Below are 20,635 nucleotides of genomic sequence, written 5' to 3' on the forward strand. Positions count from 1 at the left end.
TATTGGTCTCTCTAGATATGCATGCAATATTAGATGTCTAGGCATTAATGTCCTCGTGTGTACTATACACTCAAAGAATAAAACCCGTTCCATCTGAAAAATTGCTAATTGTATGAAATCCCGGATTGCACGACAAATTATTCAATAAAATGAGATGTTTTGATTGGTCAATTCGTAAATCAACGAATGACGCGGGCGTGACGCATCCAGTGGGAACTCACCCTAATGTTCTCTAATTATCTAGTAACTTTAGATCGATGAGTTCTATGACTATCCATCTGGGGACTTTAAGGAGAAAAAGAAAAATCTGAGAGAGCGATTCAAGAGTCAAGACTGGTTCATGTAAGTTTTATATCGTACAGTTATTATTTGAGTTTGCTGTTTCGCTTCTCGAATGTAGCGCTATAACGAGGTTGGGTAAATACTAGCGAATTATTAGCTGACTCGAGAAAAGAAAAATAATCTACATAATATTCTCGTTGCAATTATTAAAACAACGTGGAAAGATGGCGGAACAGAGTGACAGGAGTCAATTACCACCCGGCTGGGAATGTAGATACGACATTCGCAGCGGTCGTCCGTACGTAAAGTTCACTCTTTACATTTTTTATCATTATATTTCTTTTATTATATTAAAAATAGAATTTATTAATAGAGTTTTTGATATCGAAATCTTTATATCTCGATATAGTAATCTCGTGTTATGCAAAACAAAGATTGCTATGCATATAGATCTTGATAATTCTGCGATTCTTGAAATACATATATAAATAGGCAAATTGTCAATTATATCTGTTAAAGAAAGAAATACCGATAATAAATAATATTCTACATGTATTAAGATATCTTTGTTGAGATACCTTGTTCAAAGAAGTTTTGCTCTGATGTGAATGCATTGAGTAAACACTTGTAGAAATTGATTTTACGAAGTTGATTTAATATTTCTCTGATGACAAGAAATTAGATATAAACTTTAATGGTGTCCTCCAGATATTTCATAAATCATTTTAATCGAACCACAACATGGGAAGATCCAAGAGTGAGATATTGGCAGTATTCTCAGTATATACAGTCTCAAAATTCGATGGCATTGAGTTCAGCTACTACTACTACTTCTCAAGATATTCCTATGCAGGTCAGTTGTAACAATTAGTTGAATTTGTGTATGTATATGTGGTAAGTCATAAAAATTTATGTGTTTTTTAATGAAATATTAAATGCTTAAAAAGATGATATTTTATATTAAAATATATATTTTTCCACACTCTAAAACACTTTAAAATGATTTTTTTAAATATTTAAAATATTTAATTTATTGAATAATTTTACTTTAATTTTACTTTCTTTGTCTTTTTATATGTAAATATTTAAATTTGTTATGTCAGAATAATACTAGGTAAATGTCCCCATAATCAGACATAAACCTATATTTGGACACAAAAATTATTATTAATCTCAAATGTTTTTTTAATTATATGATATAATTTGATTATATTTTTTTAGTATTTTTATATTACAATTAAGTTTAATATAATAAAAATATTTAAGAATAAGTTTTGTGTAAGTGTTCAAATATAGGTACAATGTACATATCCAATTATTGCAACTTTACCTTATATTGAACATTACTTATCTTATGTTTTCTAAGAACATCCTATATAAACTTAAATATTTATAAAGTACTTCTTCCTTGAAATTAATAATTTATTTAATTTTTTATTAATGTGTCATAAATGTGTGATTTGAAATTTGAAAACTTTGTAATGACATTTCGGTTATTAAAGTACAAAAAGTACAGTAGAACTATCTGTATTTATCTGTACTCCATTTATATTGAACAAATTTATACTCATTCTCAGTTTCAAATATACAAGCTTATAACTGAATTCTTACTAACTCGAGTTCTTATTATCCAAATGAACCATTTGGATAATAAGAACTCGACGTGTTTAATTTCAGTTTTCTAAATGATAGCTCCTATTGTTGGAACTAATAAGTACGACCCCTCTTATAACTGAACAACTAAGCGAGTCTCTATCCAAACTATTTAATTATCCAAATTATCTTATTCCTCAACATGTTAGATAAAAACGGAGATAAATATACAATAAACGGAGTTTTATTAAAAACAAAAATTTTTAGCAAATTTAAATGTTTTACAAGTTATTTCATATTTTCTTCCACAATATATAAATGTTTAAATTTATTGAAATTATCAAGTCATAATATTTCCAATATTACTACTTTCAATATACCCTGACACTATTATTGAATTACCTCTGTACTTTTTGAGATAAAAGTTGATAGATCCATTTTTATATTTAATTTCTCCAAATTTTATTGTATTAATTTAATTTGAGATAACTATGTTAAATTTTCTTTTTATCAGAAGAAATATTTTTTATTGGAAAAAATCAAATCTTTATTGAGAAAAAATATATTATTTGTTATTTCAATATAATTTAGGAGAATTCAATCATTAATAACATTGTTCAATAAAAAATGACTTTTCGAACGCAAAAACAATCGTTTTATATAAAGGTATATTCAGTTTTTTAGATGCTAAATATGATTTTGTTTATCAAATGTTCTACAATATTATAATTTCGAAAAATTTGCAGTTAAAGTTGCAAAAAAACCTATTTTAGTGTATTTTAACATATTATAATTACGATATGTGACATGTTAAAGAAATTTTATTACAATTAAAATGAAATGTGTTCTTAGTACTTTCAGCTCTTAAGGCTCCTGTTTACTCACCATTATTACCTAAAATTGATGTCAGAAGCAAGAAAATACACAGTATGAATTTTTGCAAAATATATTCAAATAGAAATATTTTTTTAATAAAACATTTGCAATCGATAGAATAAACTTGTAAAATATGCCGAAACTATGTTTTTATTTCGAACGAAATTAAATTATATTTATTTCTATACATTGTTAATTTGATAATTGTCAGAGTTGTGAACATAGTTTATTTGGTTACGCATAATTCATTTCCAGATATATTATTAATTATTATTTATTAGCAAAATAAAGGAGAGATTTTGATGTTTTACAAGTTTTACAAGTTGGTTTTATCGATTGTAAATGTTGTTTTATTGGAACATATTTCCATTTTAATATATTTTGCAAGAATTTTTGTCTACTTTCTCGCTTTTGACGTCAGAATTTGAGATAGTAGTGGTAAGTAAACAGGAATCGTTAAAAGAATTTATTGTGTCAATTATAGTTAAAAAGATATTTATGTAATATACTTCAGTTATATTATTCAAACCTAAAAAATTTTCAATTTGCTGAATATAAATCTGATGTCAAAGTTGATAAATTCAAAATGGCGAAATCAATACAATTGATGTCAAAATTAAAAATGTTTGAATTTTTGAATAATTCATGTATGTATAATATAATTTATTGATTCTTACAATTAATATAATTTAAATTGAATTTATTAATTTTGACATTCTTAATAGTATATGTAAGTTGCAGCTTTGTTGCAGTAGATTGAACATTAATTTCAAGTATTCTTTTTAAACATAATCGACATAATAAAATCTTTTTAAGGACTGAAAATCCAGTTTACTTTTCAAAATTGTCAACAATTATTGCAGTTACAAATTTAATATCTAAATCCCTTTTTTTTTACAAAAAATTAAATATTAATATTTTTACAGAAAATAAATTTTCTTTTTATTACATTTTTTTATGGCAATCAACTTTATTATAAATTTTATTTTTAACTTTTTTATTAATTATTATAGATATAATATATTAATATAGATTTAACCCTAAATTTATTTTATCATACATATTAATCAAAGATTTACTTCTTTCTGAAAATCATGTGGTTTCAATTATTTCTCTTTATTGTACCATATAATTATTAATTTTCTTTTATTTGACCTTGATTCTATTTTCTATATTGATTCTATTTTCATATATTATTGATTTCACTTTCTTGGTAGTATTAATAAAGGAAAGTGTGTAACATTAAAGGTCAAAGTTTATGCCAGGGTTTATATTTTATAACTTCATACTAAAAGATCGTCAAGATTAATACCGTTCTATGTTAAAAAAATGTTTGCGTTGGCATTTAATCATTTTACATCATTTTTGAATATTTGATACAGAATTGGGTAAGTTAGTTTTTCTAAGTAAAAAAATATGTAGTTGTATATTGCAAATTATAATATATGATTTTTTTGAAAAGCAACTAAATGTTTTTTCTTTACATTAATTGATTTATCTCGTTATTTTGTGCATTAACCTTCAAATGGTACAAGAGTGCAAATTCGCACCGCGAAAATTTTCGAATTTCTAGCATTTGCATAGACATTTGTCGCGGCTTATCTCCACTACGTTAAATATGCCCGGTACCTCAGGTGACAGGTAACATGCACAGTTTCAGTTTCGTGCAGATTATTAACGAAATATTAACTTTGCAAGCGTTGTGGTGCATATTTGCATTTGTATTCAAATAGCGTGTGCTAGATCGGTGCCTACTTTTAGCGTTTTACACATTTATAAACATTACGTTATAATCATTGTAATATGTTCCCTTTTTTTACATTATAATAACAAATAAAACATTTGTATGTATCTTATTCCATCTGTTTTCTCTGTCTTAACTTCCATGATAATATGGACAGTACTTTTTAATATAATTTTAATTATGTAAACGGTTTTTATTAATAATTCACTTTATAAATTGGTAAAATTTGTTCTTAAAATATCTAATTTTCATTGAAATTATTTTTAGAAGATTCAAATTACTATTAAATGAACAGAAAATATCCCAACTTCTGGCTATGTGGAAAAATATTTTACTTTCTATTTCTGCAATAACAATAATTTTTTATTAAAATATGTATATCATTTTAACTAAAGAATCACGCAAGTTTCACTTCATTTCATAAAATAACAAAAAAATGGCAGCTTTTCTTTGAAAAAAATGACGTTTTTTAAAACGGTTACTCATTTATAATTAATTTTCAATTGTTAAATAGTTTTTCTATTAAATTGAGTAATACCGCTGGATTTGTGAGAAAATTTGATCCCAAAGTGGAGTTTTCAAAACATTGTTTTTATCCTCAGGAAAGATGTACAATTTAAGAAGTCAAATCCAAATTCGCATTATTGTTCCATTAGTGGGTGCTCGAAAGAAGTGTACCATTTAAAGGTTAAAATATTAAATATAATTATAAAAAAGAGATTTTTTTTATACTTCATATGAAAATGTGCCGGAATATAAAACATGAAATATCTCAACTATATCGATTTTTTTGATAACTACTTTAACACTTGTATATGCAAAATAATTAGAAGAATCATATTACGCAAAAAAATACAATTTTATTTTAAAAAAACGACCTTTATGTGACCTTGAAAAATCGATTTTTTGAAAATGTATTTTACCATTATTTGTTTTCCTTCAAATCATATGACTTTAGTGTGACTTTAGTCTGAATGTTTTTTCTTCCATATTTTTCGAGATATTTGCTTGCATCATTTATAATAGACCACCGTGTATATAATTCTAACACTTATACAGGGCCGGCGCGACCATATAAACGAACTAGGCATTTGTGATGCTTTGCTTTGAACGTGTCGCCACATGCCAATTTGAAGTTTTTTTTGCGCGTAAAGATGTTTTCTGCTAGATGTTTTCTCACTTTGCTTTTTTCTCGCGTAGAATGTTTAAAATATTTAAAATAATAATTGTGTAATTGTTCAGAAAGGACGCACATTATTTATTCGCCTAGGGCGTCAACCTTCCTTATGGCCCTGTACTTATGTGTTATGAAGATACAAAATTATAAGATATATGGTATTTAATAAGTTACAGTGTGAACATTTTTTTAAGCATTCAATATTTTCTTTAAAAATTGAGTGTTTCCTGGCACATTATGGCCAAGTTCATCTTGTTCGCTTTCACACTAAAAACGCAGTATCGGCATGGTTTAATTCAACATGTTGAAGCTCTATAAATCAATGACATTATAATTTTCTACCAAATATATTATTATTTTTCTTTATATATTTTTTCTTAAAAGAAATGGTGCAATAAAAATATGTACGCTTTCAGTTAAGACAAACACGATGTTATTAACGTAGATAACTAATGAATAGAGGACGAAAAAAGAGAAATTCAAGAACAAAAAATATATTTAATATGAAACAGATGTAAATATAAATTATACATAAATAACTAATCTAATGGATAAAAAAAATTATATCAAATTATTGTTAGATTTATTGAATAAAAATGTTATAAGAGATTTCTTCAAAATATTAAAAATTTTAATCAATTATCTTTTCTCAAGTGAATAGCATTCGAGACTTTTATTATGGATTTACAATATCAAGATATTTACAAACAACTAAAGTAAAGTTATTCAATATAGTAATTATGCATACTAGGTGCAATTTCACAGATTTCAATGGCCTTGACATATATTGTTAAGAGCACTCTCCTATAAGTGATCTGCGAAAAGTTTCAGCTATCGATCGTTGTTTATTAAAAAGTTATTAATAAAGTAAGTTTAATGAATAGAACATATTTAATGAATAAACATATAATAATTATTTCAATTAGGGGAATCAGCCCCAATCATCTTGACCTTATCATATGTTGTCAAGGTTGATGATCCTAAGTGACCTAGAGGATTCCATTTGGTGATCACTGTTTATTAAAGTTAACAAAAAGTTTTATAACTAGAACATGATTTTTGATAAACCCATGTGAAACCTGGCTTCATGTTGAAAAATATAAGTATACGTAGAAGCAGTGTGTTCTGCTTTCCCTCTTATGAAGGGCCCTTTCCTACATCGTTACAACTCACCTAACTCAAACCATATTTTAATTTTGAATCAGAAATAGGTGGAAGTTGAACCCATGTGGAATTTGGCTCATGCTGAAGGGGATGGAACACACTGCCTCCATGCATACACCTTTCAACGTAGAACATTGAGTTTCTTGAATGTGCGCGCGCGCGCGCGCATGTATAGATGTAGATATGTATATACTTATTATATTGCTATTAACAATTTAGATTGACTAGTCTTAAATGCAGTTCTTTAAAAAGTATTTTTGTCACATTAAACACACTGTTATTTGACTTACAAACAGTATTTATATTTTCAATAAACGGACAAACATACTTCTGAATAGTATTGACAGTATGAAAGCGAGTGAGATGAATTTAGTCTGTTCTGTATGTATGTGGCAACATATTGCAATTAGTATATTTATTAAAAATACATTCTATTTTTATAAAAGAACGATTTACATATGTAAATAATTGTTCCAAAAAAAAAAGAAAGAACTGTACAGATAGGTGGAACGTATATAAAAATATTTTCTTTTTTTATTTATTAAATATAATTAAATGTTACATATATGAGTCACATATACAATTATATACATTAATTAGATATTCGCATATACAATTATATACATTATTAGATATTCAATTTAATGCTTTTACAATTTAATTTTGATGGCATTGAATACTGTTTATAAATATGTAAAACAAGATTTTTGTTCTCTTGTATTATATTCGACATTAGGGAAATTTTGACTTTAAATTTTGAAATAAATTACTCAAAATGTCTATCATAATTACATGTAACATATAGTTTTTAATAGCTTAAGATTGTTATGAAATAAAAATTGTGTAAAAAGATATTTTTATTTATTGAAATAAATATTCTTCCCATAGCTTGCTCAAATGTATATAATAAATAAAGATAATTTTGATAAAATCAAAGAGCTTTCAAATATTGTTGTTATAGAACTGTGAAAGGCTTAAACATATCGGAGTTAACAATTCAAAAGTACAGCATTATTCAAGAAATAAAAAATTTTATGCGAAAAGTTATCTGTAACTATATTCATGTATTTTTATTATTTATTTTTATTATGTACAAAGATATTCTAACTTGCACTTGAAACATATTATATGTTGCCGGCGCGCGCGCGCGAGTTGTGTGTGTGTGTGTGTGTGTATGTATGTGTGTTAAACTGTAAATGTATATATTCTTGTGATATGCACACGCTGCATTTGGATAACGCACACGATATACTACAAATAAATAGACTGGAGGAAGCGGAAGTGGTGGGCACTTAAATTATACAGGTGCTCACAGAGTTCCACAAATTTATCCAACACCGTCCCCTTATCATAATCCACAACTAGCATTCTTACCTCCTAGTACACAGGTAAGTAAACATTTATATTGAAAGTCATCCTCATGAATCATACACGATTCTGTACACATGTACACATGAGAGAGAAAGAGAGAGAGACACGCACACACATAAACTTTTTTTATCATTCTACAGTTAGACTTGTGTGTATGTGCAGGAGCTGAAAACGCCGCTATCGTTGAAATCCACCAGTGCGATGACAACTCGATTTGGCGATTTGACTTTAGGCTCTCCGACTCCAGTGAGAAATACAGAGACAAGTTTCACTCAAAATTCTGACTCTGAGTCACAAGTGGCAAAAATCAACGCTGTATTCCCGACAGTTTCGGACACACATATTCGTCTTTTACTGAAGAAGTAAGTTTCTTATTATGCAAATTATCTATTAGCAAGATTTTCCGTTTTGAAGTTTAGTACTCACACTTTCTAACATTTTTCCTACAAACATTAACATTAATATTAGTATTAACATGGAAAATAAAAAACTATCACACGTACAAGAAACAGTTGCTTTTTCAAGTTTCTATCATTGAATTTATCCGAGCTTCCCTGTTCATTTTCTTAAATTAGCACTGTATGAAGTTTTGGTGCTAAGTCGACAGCCAATATCTTTCAGATACCATAACAGGGCAGCTTTGGTCATGAGTGCTCTCCAAGTGGAAAAGAATCCTCTTTGTGCCCCAGGACCGTGTACACCTGTGGGAGTGCATTCAAATTATGCAATCCCGAGATGGCGTCTACCGGCTCATTCTATACATGCAGCATTAACATTGAGTCCGCCTCGCGGAGTTCGGCCAGCCCCTAACTCCCCAAAAATGAAACTTAGGTTTAACCCAAATATTCATAGTTTCAGTCTCTTTCACCCAGTCTGGATGCTAGATGTTGATATCGTATCTTGTGATAGTTCCATCGAAGTATACCAGTCAAAAAGCACTGCCTTTTTTTGCATTGTTATAATTGTCTGGTATATTTCACGCATACACACAACATTATGTAGCGGTAGCATGTATGGAATTATAGATTTCCTTCAACTATATTTAGATATTAAGTACCAGCAATTATATGCAATTATTTATATATAAATTTTTCAAAATAATTTATCGTGCACGGTAGCAAATACATAATAGGTTTTTTTTTTGTTAATCTTATTTAATTTATTATATTTTTATCGCTTTTAAGAAATTTAAAAAATGTCCTCTCATTGAGCTCAGTAATATCCAAATTTATGACATCTGTTATTTTCTTTTATCTTTCAGTTTCTTCCTGGTTTGCAATAACGTACATGTTGGATTAGTATGAAATTTACGCTATCTAGAATAGGTTGGTTTTTGTTCCATATTGTTCATGTTTTATTTTTGTTTGTCATTTTAATGGCACAAATTAAAGCTTTATATTGTTAATTAGATGTCATTGTTATGTTAGTTGTGTTGTTAAAAGGGAATAAAAGAGTTTTTACATATATCTTTGTATAAAATTTATACGTATACACAGTTCTTATATATTGTTATAGATAAATACATCAACAATATTTTTCTTAAATATGACACTTAAATATTATTTCATAGATACATATACACAACAAAAAAAGAAACTCATTTATCCCGTAATGAGATAAAATTTAAGCATGATAGTATGTGCATGTGCATTCTATCCTAAAAATATTTAGATAAAAATTAATGTAGAGTATTTCATTGTTAGTCATAAAAAGAAAAGAAAAATAGATATTTTTAGATATTAATCACATGTACATATTATAAATAATATTAATTATTAATCTCTTTTGTGTTATTATTTTACTAAGTTATAAAGTACAATCGACAGCATTAATGTTATCCGATACACATTCAAAAAAAGACTTTTACCTGACGATTTACAACTCTTTTTATTCTTTTACAAATTGAAATAATTAATTTATACCTATCAGGGATTACCAAAATATGGGTAGTAAATTTTTAGTAGGTCGCGAAAAATTTTAGAATGTTAAATTACACTTTATTACCTTGCATAGCTGTATAAACTTACGAGCACGCATATTCTTTCACAACTTCTATTTATGTAAAATTCATTTTTTAACGATCAAGGAATCAAAAGCAAATTTTAAAATAAATTATAATTATCACTCTCCTTGCGTCTAAAAATATGCGTCTATATCGACGTTAAAGCTGTCAACAGAAATAGAAAACAAGGACATTCTTTATACATATCTATGTAAATCTGAGAGTTTTTTTGAAATCATATTCAATACACAAAAAGAAGGGAAGTATAGTATAGAAGTATAGATGTATAAATAAAATGGTATAAATAAATAAATAAATAATTTACTCGTTCGCCGCTTTTTCATATTTATTAAAACAAGACATGTCACGGATGTTTCTGTTTTTAAAAGTGGGTTGTAATTTATACAAATTTGAGAAACTCTGGTATGTACTATTAATAATGCAAGTTGCAAAAAATACAACTTGATACATTTCTTAAATATTGTAGACACACTCGACGGCATACATTAATGCTACGTATATGAGTTACTGAAATATATGAATAACTCTGAGTTATTGAAATAAAATTACATTAAATTATCGTTGTTTTAATAATGAGTTATAATTCGTATACTATGTTAAAAAGTTATTAAATTCCTATGATATGCAATGCATTATGTTTGTACGTTGTGCACATAGCGGTAACATACATAGTTATATTAAACATTTATATGTTTGGAATGTATGTACAGGTACCTGAAAAGTGTTTTTCCAAAAGTGGACGAAACGATACTGTTGGATGTGCTAGAACAGAGCGATAATAATGTACAGAAGGCATCTGAAAAATTAATTGATTTAGGATATGAAAAACGGAATCCTACTGTTCCTGCCAGAGCTGTAGCCAAAAAGAAAGAAGAGGAAGAGGTAATAAATTTTTTTTACTGTGGATCATGTAAGTTCCGGTCTACAATAGGTGTAATAAGCCTTAAGCCGTAAGATATTGATCAATCACAGTTGAATGTGAGAAGAATAACTGACTGTGGTGGTCAATTTCTTATGGCCTAAGTCTTACTATATCTATTGTAGACCGGGACTAACGCGCATACATCATTACATATAGAAAAAATGTTTCTGCAGGTACATGACGAACCAACTGCCCCTACGCCTCCTCCACGCATAAAAAGCTTGGAAGAAAAGAACAAGTGTACGTATTCGTCTAAACTTTGATTTTATTTTTATATTTAATGATAAATCCACTATAGAAAGAAAATGTTGTAGTGAAAACACGTTTAATGGAAAAATATAAGAATTTACCAGACCGAATTGTGATGCTTGCCATGGATAGTGTTGATTATGATGAAGAAAAAGCAATACATATATTAGATATAGTAATGACAGAAGAAGCTACTCGACCACTATGTACTTCTAGCAGCCAAAGGTAATGTTTCGATTTTTAGCAATACATAGAAAGAAATTATAAATATATTTCTATTAATTTTCTCTCAAATGTTGAATATATTGTAGTAGTAGAAGCGATGAACGGAAAGACAGTCCACCAGTGACGGAAGCTATAAAATTAACTGCTTCTCCGATTAAAAAAATAAACAAAGATGTGGATATTGAAAAGTTGAAACGGTCCAAAAATAAGACTGAGATACCGAAGTAAGATATTTATTTAAGATTATATCTTTTAAGATATATTATTATTCTGATAAAACTTATATCTACTGAGAACTCGTTTCTAATTATATATATACATATATATGTATACACACATAGGATTGTGTATACAGGGTGAGGCACTTATAACAGGCCATCTAAATAATTTTTTAAAGGTGCAAGATATTTGATTGAAATTTATAGGGTTGTAATGGCATCATGAAATCTATCTATTTAACCTTGAAAACCTTGAAAACATCCACTTTAATCCCTTCAGGAGAGGGGAGGGGGTTGAAAATCTTAAATGGTGGGGTCGAGTGAGAGCTCGTTTCAAAGGGCTTTTCAAAACGAGAAAAACGCGAGGCCTCTACGATTTTTTTTTGCAGAGTTATGTTCATTTGAACATTGATGTTATTTAGCACTGATGAGGCCCACGGCGAGGACGTGAGGAAGATAAAACTTCGTGCATGTTCTTCACATGCACATACGCGTTCTTCCATATGCATTTCCATCCATTCAAGAACATGTGCAAAGCCTTATCTTCCTCGCCGTAGGCCCTCGCTAGCGTTAAATAATACCGATGTTCAAATGAGCATAACTGTGAAAAAAAATCGTAGAAACCTCACGTTTTTCTCGTCTTGAAAAGCCCTTTGAAACGAGTCCTGCACCCCACCATGCAATTTAAGAGTTTTGATCCCCCACTCCATCTGGAGGGTTAAAGTGAGTGTTTTCAAGGTTAAATAGTAGATTTCATGATGTCATCGTAACCCTATAAATTTTAATCTAATATCTAGAACCATTCAGAAATTATTCAGGTGGCCTGTTTTCACTGCCTTACCCTATGCGTGTGCGTGTGCATGTGTGTGTAAGTGTATAATTAATCTAAGATATATAAATATTTTATTAACACGTTGACTGCTGAACCTAATTTGTTTATCTCTCCGGCGACACTAAAATAAAATTTTCACTATTAAACACGCCTTAATATTATGTAAATGAATTATGCAAAATTATCATACAGATGAGTATGATAATTTACATTTTACATCACATTTATTACTTTAGACTGTTATTTGAATATTATATTTACAGAATTACAAATGTTATTTTTTACGAATTTGCATTTCTTTGAGTTTAGTAACGCCGGACAATGCTGCCGGTTACCGACACGGCGCTTCTGGAAGTTTAAGTGCCTGTCATCGGTAGCCGGCACGGTAGTTAATGTTAATAATAATAATATTTCATTAATAACATTTCTCTATACAATAAAATATGTTGTATTAGAGTTTCACGTGGAACTAGTACTACAGAAGATAAAGAATATAAATCCCCATATCTAACAAAACCAGTGGGCTCAAACTCGGATTTAGCAAAGGGAGCGAATAACGATTTGCTGTTGTATGTTGAACAAATATTATGATTTAATTACTTTTTTCAATATATCTTTATTAAGTAAACAAAAATTATATCATTTAGGCCGGATTATTCACCGTGGTCGGGACCGGATCCAAATATGCTGACTAAACAACCATTTTCAAGATCACTGGCGATGGGACACGATGCAAGTTTACTTTCTACTAATATTTGTCTTGCTAAAGGCTCCCAGTCTGAATTACGAAAAGGACCATTAAGGGGATTGGCCCAAGGCTCCATTTATTCGCAAAGGAATGTAACTAATATAGAGAGTCGTGGTAAATGAAATATGTGCAATTGTTTTTTTCTTGATATTTTTACGTTTATTAAATAATTAGATATTAAATAATTAGATATTAAATCTTAATTTTTAGTGGCAATTGTGTAAACTCTTTTCTATCTTTGGAATGATTTAATTTTTAATTTTTTATTGATTCGAATGTTATAAAAAATCTAATGTACAATTTAATAAAGATTTATGTTTTGTTGATAGTTTATATATATATTTGTTGTTTAGTAAGACTAAATGACGAATATATTAATTATTATTTTGCATTATGTTATTTAATGTTAAACCATAATAAATGAGTTTATTTCTCTTGGAAATTTATATTTATTGCATGAGCCGTTTATAGATAAAGTAAAGTAGACAAAAAGCTTTATAAATTGTAGTCTATTTTAACGAGATGCAGACACATTATAATGCATTTTGATTTTGCTAAAAGTTTTGAAACTCAGTTTATCTTATTGATAAAGTAAACAATTTATATACAAGGTGAATCAAAACTATTACAAGCTAATTTTTTAAACAACGAAGTATGAGATTCTTATTTTTCAAGCGACTATTTAGTATCAAAGCAGATATTGTGTAAAATTAATTTTTTTCTAATTAAACAATCGTTGAAAAGTAAGAATTTTATACATCTTGTTCAATTTCATAAATATTAGCCTGTTTATATAACACTTTTAGTGAATTATTCGTGTATAAATGCAATCGGCCCGTGCTGTAGATTTTCCAGACAGCACACGATATTAATAGAATGTCCATAGAACGTTCTAAAAACATTGTACATCCTTAGAATGTTCTATGGACGGACTCAGGAGATCTGTGCTGTCTGAGTTATATCAGATGAAAGTAAATACGACTTATAAATAGAAAAATGAGACAGTTTACATAGCAAATGCAAGTAAAAGCGGACGTATTTTAATCATAGCTCATAAACTGGCGACGACAATGATCTAGCGAAACGGCTGTGCGCATCGAATCACTTTTATTTTTTTGTTCGCATGCTAATTTAAGGTATGAGATTACTTGACATTTTTGGCATTTTAAATAAATTACCTATTTATGTTGATTTTCTGATTTAAGGCTCCTGCCTAGTCAGCCACGAACTCCGCGTTGACAGTGGCGACGCTATATCGCGGTAGAAAATTAGAAGCTTCTTTATCATATTAGGCTCGTTTTATAATATGTCATATGTCGGTGTTTTAAGTCATAAACCGTGATAATTCTACAGAATATATTGTATGCCGATATCGTAAGCTGTATAAAATTGATCAATCACAGTCGAATATGAAGAGAATACTCGACTTGAAGAAAATAACGGATCTGCTGTGAAAAGTGTTGACAACAAATTTTGTGTTGCGTGCCATTTCGTTATGTGCTTAATTGTAAAAATGTGACTTGTCTCGTATTTATCAAAGTCATAAAAATGAATGGAAACTATAATTATTATCGAATTTTATGTAAAAGTATCTTTTCCATTCCTTTCAACAGCTGTCAAATTGTGAGTTTTCTTGCTTGAATAAGTTTCACTTTACGTGCCTTTTACGACTATTTACTGACTTTCAAGGGGAAAAAGGATAGTTTCCATCCATTTTTACAAGTTTTCTAAAGCGATTCTATTTATTAATTTTATCCAAATCCTCTTTATTAAAAAATGGCACGCCACAAACTTTTATGTATGTCATTCCTCGCTGTTTCTCGCTTATGACGTCACGAGTCCAATATGATTATGCAATCAAAATTCTTCAATATATGTACAGGGGATATTTCTATGTTCAAAAAGTCATGTACAATGTTACACGAAATAACTGGCGTATGCATTTATAATAGCTATCTAATTTGCGACGTTACGCAAGCAAATAGCAAGTAATCGAAAAAAAGAAAAATTAAATAGAGGAAAAACTAAAAATTGTTTTTAGTCGAAAATCAGTCTAATTTTTCGTGATTTTATTGAGATTATTAAAAGTAAATTATGCAATTTTTAAAGCAAAAATTTTATACATATCCATAATAAATATATATATATATATTATTATTATTTATTTTATTATTATATATATAATTTGTTTTTAATGAATACAGCACATGATAATTTGTAAATTATTTTTTATTTTATTTAGATTTCAAAATTTATATTTAAAAAATTGTGCATCTTCTAACAAAATAGCAATCAATTAATAATTTGTCATATTTATTATTAATTTTTATTCTAATAAAGTTAACTTTTTATTTTAATAATTTTACTTTTTACATATTAAAAAATATATATAATATTGCAAATAATATTGGAAAAGAAATTTTCATTATTAATGAAAGAATTGAATAAATATATTTTTTTAAACCAGGATTTCAAGTTTCGAAATAATTAAAATTTCTAAATAAAAATTTTGTAAAAACGACTAAAACAAATTATGTCTGTATTCTACTCGTGAAATTTTTATAATTTTTCTCTGAACACAATTTCGTATTAAATAATGATTTAATTCTCAGCAAGAACTGATATTCTTTTTTAACTTTATGACATATAAACACATTATTGCAATAAATAAAATTAATGTAAAACCTTACATAGATATAATTAACATCAAAAACTTAAAAAATTGTATATGATACCTATAATTTGAATAGATTAAGGACTTAAGATATATTATTTATTACTTTTAAAATGCATGAAAAATGTCAAGTAATTGAACATCTTATTATGTAAAGAAGAAAAGCTAGAGATTTCTCTGCTAAATGCTCTTTCTCGTCCAATAATCGGCTCGGGCATGTTTAAGCCCGTCCTTTTTTTACACTTAAAAAGAGCTAAATATACTGTATATTTTTAAATTATTCGGATATTCCTTTTAGCTATAGATTATTTTATTCATTTGAAATTAATTTTTCTGCAATGAAAATGAGACAGCTATAATCAGTAATTGAAAATGAAAGAATTATATCAATTATATGTCAAATTACATAATGTTTTTAGAACAGAAAAATAAAACCTTGGATTTTAGTTTGAAATATAATACAAAACCTTTTTAAGATTAAAATCTCAAAAAAATATTGGAAAACTTAGCGATATTATAAAAAAAAACATTTTCAAAACTTTTTGGAATGATAGTGATGTTTCCTAAAATCTCTTTATAAAACTATATTTCTGAAAAAAAAAACAATCTTAAATAATAGATAAAACTCTGCCTGTTCTTTAATAGCTTTGTAAAAAATCAATATTTTATAAAAGTATGTAAAAGCATAAAGTTCCTAAGTAACAAGATGATGTCAAATGACGTTTCAAGAACGTCTTATTGACGTTAGAGACGTTATTAAGACGTTTTTTGACATTATTAAGACGTCCCCTTGTTACTTGGGATAATTCAATTTTACATATAACTATCAATTTATCTATAACAATAAATTTTTTTTTTTTTTTGGTATAAGCTTTAAATTTTCTGAGAAAAGAGAACTTTTAAAAAGAATTCTCTAGATTAACTAAATAGCTATAGTTGGAAGGATATTCGATGATTTAAACACACTTTAGTAAAAATGAAAAAAGATACAGGAACATTGTAGAAAAGTATTGAAAATACAGATAGAATGAACTTGTCTTTTGTAACAATTGTCATGATATACGACTCACTAATACTTCATAACAAGATGTAAGCAAAAAAAAATGTTTATTGCATAGGAATTTACTTTTTTTTTATTATAAAGTTCTTATTTAAATACTTAATATTTTAATATTTATTATGCGATTCTTGTTAGCAAATGCTTATGACCTTTTTTATGTAAGATATTTTAGATCTAGCAAACTACACGTTTTAATCATATAATTTTTTTAAATTTAGAATCTTTTTAAGTATTTTTGTTTACTCTGTATTGTCAAAGATTATCATCTGTCGCAATTTGTTTAATTAATCTCACTAGACTTTAAATCTGTTATAATGAATGAAATTAAAAGAAAAACAAAATTTTTACAATTTATACTTGTAAAATTTAATCCTCTAAAACAAGACTTTTCCAAATTTGTATGGATCGCGATCTACTTTCTGAAACGGTAAACATCCATAATCCCATCTAGTTAGTAAATATGAAAAGCGGGAGGAGTAAATTGATTTTATTTATTTATATTATTTGACTTATACCACTTTATTCTTTCTACTTTTTAAGGTTTTATTAAATATAATTCTAGAAATTTCTCAAATATATGTATATTAAGATATATGTGAAAAATACGTTTGTTTCCTATTTCTATTGATAACAGCTTTGATGTTGATATTGACGTAAATCATTTTCAGGCGCAAGGCATAATTCATAATTGTAGTTAATTTCGAAATTTGATTCCTACCATCGCATCGTTGAAAATCCAACTTCATACATGTACGAAGTCGTAGTACATGTATATTTGTGAAGCGCAAATAATACTATATATACAATTACAGCTATACAGTGATCATTAGTGAATCGCAACACAAGCATGCACGCACATACTCCCGCTTTTCCTTCCTTTCTCTTATTCCCTTTCTAGTTTTCTTTACTTTTTACCATTTTATTTTCAATTTTTATTTAATTTGAAACTCTGAGCCTATACGATATTTTTATTAAAAAAAGATCTAAAAGATTTTATATTGTTATGTTATATTATGTAAAATTTTTTTTTGTGATAATAGAAAATGTTATATACACACAGACATCCGCCAAAAGTAATTATAGAAACTTTAATTATAATAATGATGTAATATTTATTATATTTTTGTGTATAAAGAGAGGGGCGAAAAACTCTTAATATAAATGAAGAAAAACGTGAGTCGTATATTATAATTTCTTTTTTATAAAAAACTATTAATGTGGTATAATATTTTTCAGTAGCAAGTATATTATTAGATCTTTAAAAATCATGGTGTACTCATAAAATTATATTCTGATATATAATAATGTAAAATATTATATAGCATTTCTACCTTTGATATATCATACTAACAATAAGTTTAATATTATATACATAAAATATGTTAACTCTCTCAGAATATGTTTAAGTATTACTGATGAAATTTAAACAACTTGATTTTACATATACATATACACAAAATTATATATTATACTTGATAGTACATATTTTAAATTAATGTCAATATTGACATATATACGTATATGTATATACATACATTTATATGTTATTAAACAAATAGTATAATCGAGTCTTTTTCAAACTTTGCCATAAATGTGGATAAGTTTATTTAAAGATCTAAATTTTCATTGATAATTAGTAAAGGTTCAAATTTACCGATTTATAATGATGTTTCGAAATATCATTATCATATGCATAATTATTTACTTTTGTTGTTTTTTAGTCAGAAACAAAAATAATTTATTAAGCGATTGAAATTTTTATATATGCTAATTTAGCATAGTTAACATATATACTGTTCAGTATTAATATTCGTTTAAGTAACTCTCAGTAGTAATATCTCATCCATACTTTTATAAAATATAAGTAATTATGTACTCTGAGGAATTTATCAGTATTAAAATATAAAATTATCATTTATTTATCCTTTATTTAATAATATTTTTATAGTATATTCTACAAAAATATAAAATTTATTACAAAATAAAATTATCGTTACTGTAATGATACTTTAAATTTTGAGCATACAAAATACAAGTCTAAAATTGTTTTTACATATAATAATTTCAAAATTAATATTTTAATATCGATAAATTCCTTAATAATAAAGTGGACTTCCTTTTTGAGTACAGTAGTCATATTCAAAATGAAAATTTTAGCTGAAATCTAAAGCCAAATATACAGTATTAAAATACCATATATTTTAATGATGTATAGATATAATATAAAAGAGAACTTCCATTAGATGGACATATATTTAGAGATATGTTTTATAAACTTGCATTATAAAACAAATGAAACGAAAAACAGATAAAAATATAGAAAACTAGCATATCTGTAAGCCAGAGCAAACTCTCCATCGATTAATATGCAGAATAGATCATAACCAAAATAAGGTTTCTAATAATAAACCATATAAAAAATATTTATATATACCATAATCAAGTAATATACAGAAATATTTTCATAGCTTGACTCAAGAATAATCCAGCTTTATAATATTTAAGATATTTAAAATGTTAATAATGGATGGGCTGTGGCTGAAATGTTAGTTGAGAGCTATTTTTATAGCTTTTTGACTTTTAAAAACAAATTACAAGGAATAAAATAATATATTTTGCTATATTTTGAGCATTGCCATTGGGTATAGAAAACTAATATGTACAGAAAACTACAAGTAGATAACATCGCACGTCCTTCAATAATATTAGAGCCATTAAATTAAAGCCATTTCAATTAAAAGTACTTTTTAAAATACCTATAGTTGTGTTTATATTATACATAACATTCCATGGAAAAAGCATTATTTAACAATGTCAAATTTGTGTATTTGAAATATACATTATTCTATTTTAAAGAAAGAATTGAACGATATAATAACTTTTTATTTGTGTAGTATTTAAATTAATAATTTTACATTTTATGAAGATTTTGAACATATTATAAACAGTTGTAACACTTATTTCATATAACAAATTACAAATTTAAAGCATTATAAAGAATTTTGTGCAAGAGATGTACTCATTTTGTGCTACTATATGTGCAACTATATAATCTTAGAAAGTTAATCTCCAAAAGTATGTTCATCTATCAATTATTCCTTACACATAATGGATATATAAATAATTTTGCCTGATAATTTAAATTTAAGTCTAAGATAATACTTATATGTGTTACATATATATATGAATGTATTTTGTCAAAACACATTTTTTTGTATATCAACCAGTATTATCTTACGTTCAAGAAGAATATACGTTAGATTATATTCTATTTCACTTATAATTTAATGTATTTTATTATAATATTGCTACAATAGTTTGCTATGCTCTACAGCTGTAGTAAAACAATTGTATCAAAATGTTACATTGCTAATTCATTCTGATAAGAAGTAGGTAATACTCGTGTAGATAATACTCGAGCAAATTATTTAAGTAGCAATATATATATATATATATATCTGTCTCTTATACACATCT

At 27.0% G+C, this 20,635-nt stretch overlaps 1 protein-coding gene across 3 annotated transcripts; it reads left to right on the forward strand.

The window, feature by feature from the left end:
- The first annotated feature begins 298 nt into the window (after window positions 1–298).
- LOC105457277 lies at window positions 299–13,729 on the forward strand. Of its 3 annotated transcripts, XM_011701868.1 has the most exons (11): window positions 299–580; window positions 991–1,135; window positions 8,102–8,224; window positions 8,370–8,569; window positions 8,829–9,038; window positions 10,941–11,112; window positions 11,326–11,392; window positions 11,467–11,626; window positions 11,713–11,850; window positions 13,132–13,245; window positions 13,324–13,729. In XM_011701868.1, the coding sequence occupies exons 1-11, from the start codon at window positions 507–509 to the stop codon at window positions 13,544–13,546; spliced, it is 1,626 nt and encodes a 541-aa protein (XP_011700170.1). In that variant the 5' UTR covers window positions 299–506; the 3' UTR covers window positions 13,547–13,729. The 3 variants fall into 3 exon arrangements, with proteins under 3 accessions (XP_011700170.1, XP_011700173.1, XP_011700172.1); XM_011701871.1 differs by lacking the exon at window positions 8,829–9,038 and having other exon boundaries at window positions 300–580; XM_011701870.1 differs by lacking the exon at window positions 8,102–8,224 and having other exon boundaries at window positions 300–580.
- Window positions 13,730–20,635: the final 6,906 nt, after the last annotated feature.

This window comes from Wasmannia auropunctata, unplaced genomic scaffold (assembly GCF_000956235.1).
Source record: "Wasmannia auropunctata unplaced genomic scaffold, wasmannia.A_1.0 LD335314.1, whole genome shotgun sequence".
Classification (NCBI taxonomy): Eukaryota; Metazoa; Arthropoda; class Insecta; order Hymenoptera; family Formicidae; genus Wasmannia; species Wasmannia auropunctata.